The sequence below is a fragment of the Triticum urartu genome, chromosome 2A (genome assembly GCF_056163025.1).
Source record: "Triticum urartu cultivar PI428250 chromosome 2A, HENAU_Tu73, whole genome shotgun sequence".
Lineage (NCBI taxonomy): Eukaryota > Viridiplantae > Streptophyta > Magnoliopsida > Poales > Poaceae > Triticum > Triticum urartu.
The window spans coordinates 571862004-571875833 of NC_141874.1; the positions used below are offsets into that span (position 1 = coordinate 571862004).

The 13830-nt window shown below is 48.3% G+C and overlaps 1 protein-coding gene across 1 annotated transcript; it reads right to left on the reverse strand.

Annotated features, from left to right (window-relative positions):
- Window positions 1-4670: 4670 nt before the first annotated feature.
- LOC125538824 (uncharacterized) lies at window positions 4671-8195 on the reverse strand. Its single transcript, XM_048702122.2, has 8 exons — window positions 7879-8195; window positions 6831-6966; window positions 6651-6713; window positions 6455-6521; window positions 6270-6370; window positions 5897-5941; window positions 5273-5728; window positions 4671-5154 (listed from the first exon to the last, which is right to left on the reverse strand). The coding sequence occupies exons 2-8, from the start codon at window positions 6960-6962 to the stop codon at window positions 4984-4986; spliced, it is 1035 nt and encodes a 344-aa protein (XP_048558079.2). The 5' UTR covers window positions 6963-6966; window positions 7879-8195; the 3' UTR covers window positions 4671-4983.
- Window positions 8196-13830: the final 5635 nt, after the last annotated feature.

A 13830-nucleotide genomic window follows, 5' to 3' on the forward strand; every position in this document is an offset into this window, starting at 1 on the left:
CAGGCATGTCAGCAGGCTTCCATGCGAAGATGTCCCAGTTCTCATGGAGGAACTGGATGAGCGCTTCTTCCTATTTGGAGTCGACCGTCGTTGAGATGTGAGTCGGAGCAGCGTTTGGATCGGTCGGGTGAATGTGAACTGCCTTCGTTTCACCGGACGACTGAAAAGCTAATTCTGAAGCAGGCTTCTTAGCTCGTAGCAACTCACTCGGATCTGCAGTCTTCTGATACTCTTCCAGCTCGACTACCGCCATCTGAGCGTCAGCAATCTTTGAGCCTTTCTGAAAACACTCTTCTGCTTTCTTCCGATTGCCTGTAACAGTGATCACACCTTTGGGACCAGGCATCTTCAATTTGAGATACACATAACATGGTCGAGCCATGAAGCGTGCATAAGCTGGCCTGCCCAAAATAGCGTGATAAGCACTTTGGAAATCCACAACTTCGAATGTCAACTTTTCCTTGCGGTAATTCTTGGAATCACCGAAAACCACATCAAGAGCAATTCGGCCGAGTGACTCGGCTTTCTTCCCAGGAATGACTCCATGGAAACTCATGTTACTGGTGCTGAGCCTGGACATCGAAATGCCCATCCCTTTCAATGTTTCTGCATACAGTATGTTCAAACCGCTGCCTCCATCCATCAGGACTTTGGTCAGTCGAGTGCCTTCGACAACTGGGTCGACCACCAGAGCTTGCCTCCCAGGGGTGGCAATGTCCGTAGGGTGATCAGACTAGTCGGATGTGATGGCAGTCTGGGACCACTTCAGATAATTGGGTGTTGCCGGAGCAACCATATTTACCTCACGGTTAATAACCTTCAGTCGACTTTTGCTCTCAACATCAGCAAAAATCATCAGGGTGGAATTGACCTGGGGGTACCCATCATCACTATCTTCCTTGTCCTCAACTTTGTCCGACTCCTTTTCCTTATCTTTGGACTGCTTGCCCTGAAACTGCTAGATCAGAAGCCGACAATGTCGAGTGGTATGCTTTGGGTAAATGAGTTTACCCTCTTCATCTTTCTTGGTGTGGATGTGACACGGTAGATCCAAAACATCATTTCCATCTTGGTCTTTAACTTTCTTGGGGTTCCAAGGTCTTTTGGGTTTTCCCTTAAATTTTCCCTGGGTTACGGCCAGGGCCTCCCCAGGAGCGGCTGGCTCGGCTTTCCACTTCTGTTTCCGACTGGAATTTCCTCCGGTTTCCTGGGCGACTGCTTTATGCTTGCCACTCCGGAGTCGATCCTCATCTTCACCATTAGCGTATTTGGTGGCAATCTCCATCATCCGATTCAGAGACATCTCTCCGGTTCGACCGAACTTCAGATTCAATTCTCTGTACTTAACGCCTTCTTTAAAGGCACAAACTGCTTGATGATCTGGTACATTTTCAACTGTGTGATGCAATGTGATCCACCTCTAGATGTAATCCCTCAGAGTTTCATTCGGTTTCTGCACGCAAGACCGCAATTCCGTAAGGCCTGCAGGTCGCTTGCATGTTCCTTCAAATGTGGTGATAAACACTCGGGAGAGATCCTCCCAAGTGTAAATGTTGCTGGGTGCTAACTGATTCAGCCACGCTCTGGCCGAGCCTTCTAACATGAGAGGCAGGTGCTTCATGGCTACCTCATCGTTCCCACCGCCAATCTGGACAGCCACTCGGTAATCTTCGAGCCAAGTATCGGGCTTGGACTCACCGGTGAACTTACTAACTCCAGTCGCCAACCTGAAGTTGGGAGGAATTACAGCGGCTCTGATGGCTCGACTGAAACACTCCGGCCCTGAAACATGTACTCTGCTACTAGTAGGCGCATCTCTGTCGTGGCCTTCTCGGTGAGCTCTATTCCTGTCGACCAAACCTTGAATGAGAATGGATCTCGTATCAAAGCCTGGTTCCCTAGGGTCAACTGGAATTCTCCGCCCAACACTATGAGGGCGTCTGTCCACCTGCTGTCGAGGCACATATGATCCACTCCTCGGGGGAGGGGTTGGCACTCGACGTCGATCATCACGATCGAATCGGTGATCATACTGCTCATTCCTTCTGTACTGATCACGCCGGTCTCCACTTCCCTCACGCCTCGGAGGCGATCTTGGGCTGTGAGCCGACTGGACTGTATCCGCTGCAACGGATCGACTGTGGATCCTGTTCCGCGACTGAGAAACAGCGGAATTCTGGTCTCCCGCTGCCCGGAGCAACGCTCTGATTTGCAACAAGCCTCTGCCAGCCTCCGACTGGGAGGGCTGAATCGACTCTGCTATACGGGCCGCAGCCGCCAAATTCTGAATCGGAGTACGATATACCTGCGGGGGCGGAAAGAGTTGACGTCGACTGGATTCTGGAGCCTGTTGACGCGCTCGCCCGTCGAGTATTCTCTGGAGATTCTCCAGTCGAGTGCGCTCGGCCAAGTTAGCCAAGCACGCGTCCTCCAAGGCTCGGGCCTCGGGGGTTTCTCCAACGATAGGAGTGTGGAGTGCATCCATATTCTGGCGGCGAAGTTCCTCCCGCTGCAACGACGTGAGAGGCTCGAGGAGATACTCCTCGTGAGGACGCGACGGGTCGCCCCCATCCGCGCCTCCGTCAGCGCGGGGGAAACCGGGAGGACTGTGTGGCCCGTCGATCACCAGAACCTCTGCAGCTGGGTCACTGCTGTCGCATTAGGATGTGGTCTCTGCGGAGCCAGTCGAACAGGCCGTAGAGTGATTCGGCAGGCTCGATTGCCGTGACTTGTGGGGTGGCCGACTGGCGGGCCACCGCATGCCTCACCCACCTCTGAAGCCTCGACCGACCGGAGCGCTTGCGCCGGCGAGAAACAGGGCGGGGAGATGCCACGGGAGCCGACCGATACTGGGTCGACGGCTGCCGCAGGAGGACACCACGGACGCATGCGCGAAAGTGCGTCGCCCTGCGGACGGGGAGCGCGTCGACGTCGAGTGGAGCCTCCTGAAGCCAAGCGGAGTCGCCGGCGATGAACGTGAGCGCGCTGAGACGGATCTCGCGGCCCTCCACCAAAGCTCCGCCCGAAACCATGATCAAGGAGATCGGAAAAAATCGCAACTTCTCAAACTAGGTGCTAAGACTCCTAGCCCCACGGTGGGCGCCAACTGTCGTGGTTCTAACTCTGACAGTGATGTAGGGGGGTATGTATGGAGAGGCTAGATCTTAGCTATGGAGGAGTTGTAAGCACACGAGGATTACAAGTTCAGGCCCTTCTCGGAGGAAGTAACAGCCCTACGTCTCGGTGCCCGGAGGCGGTCGACTGAATTATGTGTGTATGAGTAATAGGGGTGCCAACCCTTGATACTGAGGAGGGGGGTGGCCTATATAGAGTTCGCCAGGCCCCTCCAGCCCTCAGTAATGTAAGGTTTAAAGTACATTAAGACTGGGGGTTACTGGTAACGCCCCTAATAAAGTGCTATGATGACCATAAAAGCTACTTAATGACCGACCGTTTGCGTGCAGGGTGACTTTAGATCTCCTGGCAGTCGAGTGGTTGGACTTTGGTCGAGTGATTGCTTCGTGGTCGAGTGTCTTGAATCTGTCGAGTGGGATACCTCCAAGTCGATTGAAAGGTGACTTCTTCTAGGGATGTCCTTGGGTAGGGTACTTAGGACAGGTCCATGCCCCTATCCTAGGTACATAGCTTCATCAGGCGCCAGGCGGGCGCCAGTGCGCGCAGTGTACTCGTTTCCTCTTTGGTGCTAAAGAGGCAAGCGCAGGCGAGGAGTCCCGAGGCATCGGACAAAGTTTCCATATCGGTGCAACAAGACCAAGACCAGTAGGACGGCGAGATGGGTGCCACCGTGGAGCCCAGGACGGCGTCACCACCAAAGCCTTTGGCAGGCAAAGACCACTTTTTGTCAGGATAACTTGCAGTAGTTGTCTCTCTTCAAATTTGGCCGTTGTTGGATCCCTTACCCCCTACATTTGGAAAGAGGACCAAAGCCTCTATAAATAGGACTAGCCACCACAGTAGGGAGGGAGCATCTTGGATCTCGGACCATTCAGATCATCCTCAACCACACAAGCTCACCGAGCTCAAGGACACCTCTCCTCAAAAGGCTGTTCTTCTCTTGTACTCGTTCATCCTCAGCCCAAGAGGCAATCCACCACACCACACTGAAGTAGGGTATTACACCGCATCGATGACCGGAACCAATATAAGCCATGTGTCCTTTATTCTGCGAGTTCGACGTGCTGAGCTTTAAAATTGTGATGAGAGCGTGAGCTAGGGGGAGGAGAGATCTTCGTGCGCACCCCAGAGTTCGAACCTTAAGGGGTTTTGCCAAAACCTGAAATCTGGCAGAGTATTACCAAATTTGTTTTGTTCGCATATAAGAGTTCATGGCAAACACACGCAACACTCGCACTATCATACACTATACTGATACACAAACTCAAATCATTCATGAGAAGATCGGGTTTGTTGACATGAACTCAAATCATTGTACCGATTTATGGTGTAGCCAACAAATTTCCTTAGAAAAAAACAGATCTGACAGATCCCTAGCTTAATTATGCATGCGCATGACAAGTCTTTTGTTGAGGCTGTGCTTCCTTAAATCTGAACTACTAGTATAATAAAATATTTCATCCTTAAAGAAAGAACAAGCTCTCAAAACAAAGACACGACCAGCTCTACCAGATTTCAGCAAGACACGATTCAAGTAAGACCGACAAGCAAGTACAGTAACCATTTCCATTTGTACATATTGCTGATAGCGTGGTGTGATATGCCAGCACCATAGATTCGGTATGCAAAGCTCAATACAGTCACCTAGGAGATAGGAGATCTACAGAAGGGTTAAAATGCCAACACATTTGCAGGTTTAACAACTGAGGCCCATACTTGAACCTATCACCAAAGAATTAATCGAACTAAGCTTCGCGGTATGTACAGCGCTGCGAGTAGACAAATGAATTCTTTTTGTATACGAGGCCATGGCCGGGATCATCTTTTTCAGTCCCAACATTTGCCGGTTTACTTGAAAAAGAACTTCCATATCTCCCGGTCAGATATCTCAGTCAAGAAGTGACCACCAAGGACACCTTCCTCCTCCATCAAACTTTTAAGCTGCCTTGCGCCCCCGCTTGAACCAACCATGTTCTTCTTTGAAGCCACATACAAGACTCCATAAGGAGGGCGTAGGCACTGCAAGCGTAACATGCACAGTTAAATACTTGGAATAAGTAAATCGTACCGTGCTCCATCGGCTACATGCACGAGGTAACATATGACACATGAGAAGGTGATGATGGGAGGAACTGACCTTAGTGATAAGGGCATAGAGCTTCCTTAGAGAGTTCACCGCATTAGGGATCTCAGAAATCAAAATTACATCGTACCCTCCATCTGCTGGGTCGGTCTCGCTGGCCCTCTCCCATGCACGGCTGCCAGAAAGCTTCCTCGATCGCCTGGGGTCCTGACCAACTATACTGCTTCCGTCATGGCTACTGCAGCCATCCATAAAATCATCCTCAGAGAAGCTAAGGTTTGTTGGTTGTGCAGGTGGATGCACAACTGAGAGAATTGTGGGGAGCTCATCCCACTCCCCGGCATAGAAATGGACAACGGGAGCTAACAACTGTCTGGATGGTGTAACCGGGCTCTCTGATGGTCTGTTCTGCCTGTCCCGAGCCTGCTCAAGATTCGCAAGCACATTGGGCATTGTTCTGCATCTTATGGTTTCTGCATTTGTGTCCTGGAAGTGAACTATAGATGCACCCTGTAGTGGCATTTAAGCAAGAAATCAATACACCAGTACATCACTTGAAGTATGACAAGAGAAGGTACAAACATGCATTTCCAAAATTGAAGGGAACCGTAAATTTATTATCAAAACAATAAGTTAATAATTTAGATAAACACCATAAACCATGGAGAGATGACACACCTTCAAGCAGGCAAAAATCCCAGCAAGGCCAGATCCACATCCAAGCTGCACAAATTGCCAAAATAAATTAATGATTCATGAAAGCATTAAGAATTAAAAAAATGGTACAGGCTGAGAGTCCTGTATGAAAATATATGAGTGCTAGGGTAGTATAGTTGACAGTGAATTTAGCAGCTCCTTTGAGTACATAGATATCAAGCCCAAAATAACTTTTCCCTAAAAAACGGAATAACCTAAGCACCTAACACTAGTCTTATGCAGGATACCAGACCGTGTGGCACACATTCTGCTTCTATGGAAGCAAAATCAGGAACAGACACCTAGTAAGAAAGCAGAGCACCATTTAGATGAAATCTGTAGAATAGGAAATTACCTCTAGAACTCGCTTGCCCCTGAAGCTCAGCTGCCCATCACGGATCTCATTCTTAATAATATTCACAATAGTGATGGAACTCTCCCAATATTTGAGACTACCTGAGAAAAGAAACACAATGATGAATAAGCTTTCCATTTTAAAATACAAAGGAGGAAATATTGCATATGTAGTGGCCAACTTACCATCATGCTTTGATGATGCTACTTCAGAAGGGGAAAAGGCTATCATATCTGCTACACTGACCTTCCCCTGAACCAAAAGAAGAAGCCATGCATTGAAATTTAGAATCAATAATTTAAAAGTTCGAGCAATTACTAGCGGAACGACACAAAATTTAGTGCCAGCCGGAATATTAGGAAATTTGCATGAGCTATTCACCTTGAAAACATCAAGACCTTGGACATCGACCTTCTCTCCAGCATATTTGTAAGGATGAGCACTCTGAAAAAATTCAAGACATACTTTATTTTACCAATCAACAGTTCAGAACGCCCTTTGTAAAACAAAAATAGTATAGCCATTTGGGGTTTCATGTATGAATGATCAAACAAGTATTACCTTTGAAGGGATTAGTTCAACAGCTGGTGATGGTAGATGCAGATCCCTCTCTGATATAATCGGCACACAACTACTGGCCTTGCTTGGAAGCAAGCCAGGGAAACACTGAACAAGAAGCGATGGTGCCTTCATTGCACTGTAGAACAAAAATTGAAATTAAGCTATGCCTTGACAGAAGAATAGACAGTTGGCTACATCAGAACGAAAATCATGTGAAAAACCATAACTCATTATGTTCTACAAAAAGGAAGCCCCATCCATGTACTAACTAATGGATTGAGATCTTTCGGGCTCCAAACTATTCAAGGACCACCTATATCCCTACCCTCAAATGAGAAAGATAAACCAACAAAATGCAACTTCCTTTATTCTGCAACCAAGTTTCCACACCTTTCTTCAGAGATGCAAACCTAAGCTTTGAAGTGTGAGACTTCCAAATACTTAAAAGTGCCCCCCAAATGTCCAGTGTGGGCAGAACACACATGCTTATAGAAAAAAAAATCCGGAAATCGACTTCCTGTGCAAATCTGTCACCTTCACGAAACTCTAGTGTGGACCATGGCAGAACGCCGGGACAAAGAAGCCGCCCACAAGGGTGGACTGCAAGTACGAAATCAATAACAGCGACCCACGCTACCTCCCTCTGCGCCACTTCTTCGTCCAGAATTGAGATTTTGTACTGCAACAGCAGAACTAAATCTATCCAGATTCAGCTTCCGGGGACAGCAAGATTACCAATTACAGCTCAAGCACAGAGCCCTGACAGATCGCTAGACCCCTGAACCGCAGACGCAACCTGCAGAAATGCTTGGGCTAGCAATACCAAAACTACAATTTGTTTATGGCTAAAACGCACATCAGAGGAGAACACAGAGCTCCTCAACATCCAAATCCCCGAAACTGAAACCAACTAAGCGCACCGACATCTCACTGAATTTCCGTGGGATCACGGCGCGAGACGAGCAGAAGAAGAACAGCGACGGAATCCCCACGGGTCCTCCACGAAATTGAACTGAGAGGGGCGACCGAAGGGAGCAGCGGGGATTACCTCCTCGATCGGAGCGAGAGCGGGGGCACAAATCCTAGTAACGGCGGGGCGCGCTCTCCTCCGCCGGCCCTGAATCCGCGGTTTCTTCTCCAAGAATCGTCCGGGGATTTTCCCCACGGGAGGCGCCTTCGATCGGTTCCGAGGTCAGAAAGTCAAACCGCCACGTCTGGACTGGAGGAGGAAGAGCAGCTCGGTCTGGCCAGGGAAGGAGGCGCGTGCGGGCGGGGTATATATAGGCGGAGACCGGCGGCCGAATGGGGGAGAAACTTCGCCCCTGCTTCTGCCATGGCCGCCCGTGTACAGTCGTGGCGAGGGTAAAAGAAATAGTCAGTCAGTCCCCTCCCTTTCTCTCTCCGCCGCGGTGGCGTAATTACCAGGCTGCCCCTGGGACGGAGTATGGTGGACTGGTAGAGTAGAGTACGCCGCGGACCGCGGCGTGCGGGTTGGGGGTGTGAAGCCCGGGGTTCGCTTTTGGAAAAGCGGTCGCCCTTTTTTCCTCTGCTGCGGCATCTGGCGAAGCCGGCCGGCCACCGGCGCCTCGGGTCAACTGCCGTGGCTCGCCTGCGATAGTAGAGCATCTCAACGAATTTCATGACCTTGCGGATCGTAGAGGAGAAGGATCGAAATCACTGTTTTTGACCTTTAGTGGAAAAGTTTAGCACGAAATAGCGCTAGTTGAAAACTATCACACGGTCTGAAGCTATTTCATAATATTGACCTTTTAGTGATTGGACGTAGCAAAAAGGTCAAATCATGAAATGTTTCATTTCACGCTGAACTTTTCACTAAACGTCAAAACAGTGGATTTGGGCTGAGGTGGGAAGCCGCGTCATGTGGATTTCAAAATGAGGTACCCAAATCGGCTTCTCCCCCTTCTCAGCTTCTCCATCGAAGCCGATTGCGAATCGTGTCGGAAGCTTACTGCTGCAGCTCCAGGCCACCGATGTTGTTACCCTTCTCGTCATCTCGGGCTCATGTCGTGCTGCACGCCGCCGTTCATTGTCGGCAGCTTGTTGCTTATATGCACACCACCACTACTGCTACTCTTCTTGTGCTCGTAGAATGATGTATCCGGACAACCCAATGTGACAATCACTGGCGAGATGAACTGCTGAAAAGTGAACTATTGTCGAACAACCGAAGGACTAAAGAGCAAAGCAATGTATGTTTCAAATAAGAAGTTTTGTATTTTCGGTGATAATGGAATCTTGATGTATTTTTTATTATGTTTGAGATGCTTTGTACTTTCAATAAAGTTTGATGATATATACGAATCATTTTCGCCAAAAAAAGGATTATTGGCAATGCGTTATTCAAAGTCAAACAGCCGTTGGAGAGACTATCCCATTCCAGATCAGCATTTTTTTTTGTTGCGCATTCCAGATCAGTAGCAACCAAGGGATAAAGTCATGGTTAGCTAGTTCGTCGCCTTTGTACCCGGATCTGGTCGTCTCCATGCAAGTGTGCAACATGCGCTCATTTTTTAGCGTTGCACGATCAATCGATGAGTCCGGCCAATAGAGTAACCCAAATTTATCTATGGTTGACATGCACAACTTTGCCTGTGGTTTAATACTCCATCGGCTGCTGAGGTAGGTAAATAAAAGGTAAGCAGCCCACACGAACGCGAGCATTAAAGTAGTTCGTGTGGTGCTTGCACCAGCTGTGTACACATGGTTTCCCCGGCTTCTCCGGGCCGGGGAAAGATGAGTGCCGTTGAATCGATGGCATGGTACAATGATATGACGGCGATTGTCTGTTGATTGCAGAGACAAGAACTTTGGATCATTAGAGCAGAGCATGAACAATGTGTCATTGGTTCTAAGAAAATTGCTAAAACTTGGTTCTAGAAAAACTAAATTTACTCTTAACGTTAAACTTTTTCGTAGCTAACTATTTTTGGGCCCACATGTCATAATGTTATACTCTCTCCGTTCAATAATTTAGTGCATATAATGTTTTTAAAGTCAAACCTCGCAAACTTTGATCAGGTTTATGGAGAAAAATGTTTACATCTAAACTGTCAAACACATACTGTTAGATTGATGATAAGATATAGCTACATATTTATATATTTGATATTGCATGTATAATAGTTTTATCTATAAACTTAGTCAAAGTTTGCAAAGCTTGAATTTTTAGAAATTCTATACACACTACATTATGGAACGGAGGGAGTATTTATTTGCCATCCTGTCTCTCTCACAATTTGAGTCAGCTTGGGCCTCACATATAGTCAACTCTCTTTTAGAGTCGACTCTAGCCAAAAAATTTCCTTGGCACCTCACTCCACAATGTTTAGCACCAAGTTTTGACCGACAATGGCCATGTTCTTAGGGCGCGTCTGGGAACCATGTCAACCTATGATGGTATAAACTACTTAGGACATCTCCAAAGGTATTTATCTAATCCCGTTACACCCACGGACATCCACTACTTGTTCGGGGGGATAAAGTGATCTAAATTCACAGAGGGAGTACCAATGACGTACCCTACTTGCTCATCCCCCTTTTTAAGCAAACTCACATTTTCCACTTTAACATTGATTTATTGTTCAAATAATTTGAAGATAAGTATCAGTGTACCACACGATAAAAAATTAAAGATAAATATCACAATTCAAATATAATCTTTTTAAATTACATAGTTCAAATTCATTTCAATTTATCCAGAGATGGTTTTCTATTCGGTTTCCATGGTGCACTCACACATGCTCCACTTCATCATCAAGGAGTTTAATATGCATTTCTTGATCACGAATTTTCCAAGGTGTCCTGAAAAAAAAAATTCAAACTTAGCCACGTCTTGTTGTGGGAGGTTGAAAGTCTCTCTCATGACAATGTTAAGTGGAGAGCACAATGATGATGTGGAGTGGCGGGAGGCCCGACAGGGCCTGTTGGAATTTTGCTAGTAGGCCTTTGGCCCAAAGCCCAACTAAAAATTCTGAAATTCTCTTGGCCCATTCATGCACACATGTGAGTGGAGTAAGTGAGACTAAAGTTTAGTCCCACCCCGGGAGTTGAGAGAGAGTTGCACCTCTTTATAAGGTGAGCTCTTCTACCACTTGTATGAGCATGAGAAGAGGAGACCTACACGCGCGCTCCTCCTCCACGCTCGCCTCGCCACGCCACGCCTCGTCACGACGCGGGATTGAGCCGAGTCGAGGACAGAGCTATGCACGTTGTCTATATTTTTGCTGCTCGGGAAAAATTAATGAGTCATTAATTAATAATTAACGGACGGGTTAATTACTGAACTGTTTCCGATTCTTTTGGATCGTGACGACTCGAACGTGGGGTTTACTCCCACGACCTACCCGGCCCGCACTATATAGTCAGGCAGACGTCTACCCTATCCGCCGCCGCTTCGTATGATTTCTCACCACTGTTCCAGATCATTGCGCCGCCAAGCAAGTCTTCTCCATCCCTCCTTTCGGCGTGCACCGGGAGAAGGGACAGCAGGCCTCCGGAACCCCGCCTCTCGTGATCCTGTACGGGAGAGGGGAGATCAGGTTTTTGGGGAGCGCACTCGCGCGACTGCTCGCAGCGACGACTTCGCGAACGACGACTTCTTCCCCGACCTCGGCAACCTCATCCTCGACGACATGGGCGACAACGTCAACGTCGGCGGTGCTGCTCCCGCTGCACCGTATGTGATGTCAGAAGTATGCCCTAGAGGCAATAATAAAATGGTTATTATTGTATTTCCTTGTTCATGATAATTGTCTATTGTTCATGCTATAATTGTATTAACCGGAAACCGTAATACATGTGTGAATACATAGACCACAACATGTCCCTAGTAAGCCTCTAGTTGACTAGCTCGTTGATTAATAGATGGTCATGGTTTCCTGACCATGGACATTGGATGTCATTGATAACGGAATCACATCATTAGGAGAATGATGTGATGGACAAGACCCAATCCTAAGCCTAGCACAAGATCGTGTAGTTCGTATGCTAAAGCTTTTCTAATGTCAAGTATCATTTCCTTAGACCATGAGATTGTGCAACTCCCGGATACCGTAGGAATGCTTTGGGTGAGCCAAACGTCACAATGTAACTGGGTGGCTATAAAGGTGCACTACGAGTATCTCCGAAAGTGTCTGTTGGGTTGGCACGAATCGAGACTGGGATTTGTCAATCCGTGTAAACGGAGAGGTATCTCTGGGCCCACTCGGTAGGACATCATCATAATGTGCACAATGTGACCAAGGAGTTGATCACGGGATGATGTGTTACGGAACGAGTAAAGAGACTTGCCGGTAACGAGATTGAACAAGGTATTGGGATACCGACTATCGAATCTCGGGCAAGTACTATACCGGTAGACAAAGGGAATTGTATACGGGATTGATTGAATCCTTGACATCATGGTTCATCCGATGAGATCATCGTGGAACATGTGGGAGCCAACATGGGTATCCAGATCCCGCTGTTGGTTATTGGCCGGAGAGTTGTCTCGGTCATGTCTACATGGTTCCCGAACCCGTAGGGTCTACACACTTAAGGTTCGATGACGCTAGGGTTATAGGGAAAGTATGTACGTGGTTACTGAATGTTGTTCGGAGTCCCGGATGAGATCCCGGACGTCACGAGGAGTTCCGGAATGGTCCGGAGGTAAAGATTTATATATGGTAAGTCCCGTTTTGGTCACCGGAAAAGTTTCGGGTGCTATCGGTAACGTACTGGGACCACCGGGAGGGTCCCGGGGGTCCACCAGGTGGGGCCACCAGCCCCAGAAGGCTGCGTGGGCCAAGTGTGGGAGGGGACCAGCCCTAGGTAGGCTGGTGCGCCCCCCACCAAGGCCCAAGGCGCAGGGAGAGTGGGAGGGGGCAAACCCTAGGTCCAGATGGGCCTTAAGGCCCACCCTAGGGCGCCCCCCTCTCTCCCTTTCCCCTCTGGCCGCCACCCTAGATGGGATCTAGGGCTGCCGCCCCCCCTTGGGGAGGGAACCCTAGAGGGGGCGCAGCCCCTCCCCTCCCCCTATATATACTTGAGGTATGGGGCCGCCCAATACATGTGATTTGATCTCTCTCTTGGCCCAGCCCTACCCCTCTCCCTCCTCGTCTCTCGTAGTGCTTGGCGAAGCCCTGCTGGAGTACCGCGCTCCTCCACCATCACCACACCGTTGTGCTGCTGCTGGACGGAGTCTTCCCCAACCTCTCCGTCTCTCCTTGCTGGATCAAGGCGTGGGAGACGTCACTGGGTTGTACATGTGTTGAACGCAGAGGCGCCGTTATTCGACGCTTAGATCGGAATCGACCGCGATCTGAATCGCTGCGTGTACGACTCCACCAACCGTGTTCTTGTAACGCTTCCGCATTGCGATATTCAAGGGTTGAAGATACACTCCTCTCTCTCGTTGCTAGTCTCTCCATAGATTGATCTTGTGACACGTAGGAAATTTTTTGAATTTCTGCTACGATCCCCAACAGTGGCATCATGAGCTAGGTCTATGCGTAGATTCTATGCACGAGTAGAACACAAAGTAGTTGTGGGCGATGATTTGTTCAATTTGCTTGCCGTTACTAGTCTTATCTTGATTCGGCGGCATTGTGGAATGAAGCGGCCCGGACCGACCTTACATGTACGCTTACGTGAGACTGGTTCCACCGACTGATATGCACTTGTTGCATAAGGTGGCTGGCGGGTGTCTGTCTCTCCCACTTTAGTCGGATCGGATTCGATGAAAAGGGTCCTTATGAAGGGTAAATAGCAATTGGCATATCACCATTGTGGTTTTGCGTAGGTAAGAAACGTTCTTGCTAGAAACCCATAGCAACCACGTAAAACATGCAACAACAATTAGATGACGTCTAACTTGTTTTTGCAGGGTTTGCTTTGTGATGTGATATGGCCAAAAGGATGTGATGAATTTTATATGTGATGTATGAGATTGATCATGTTCTTGTAATAGGAATCACGACTTGCATGTCGATGAGTATGACAA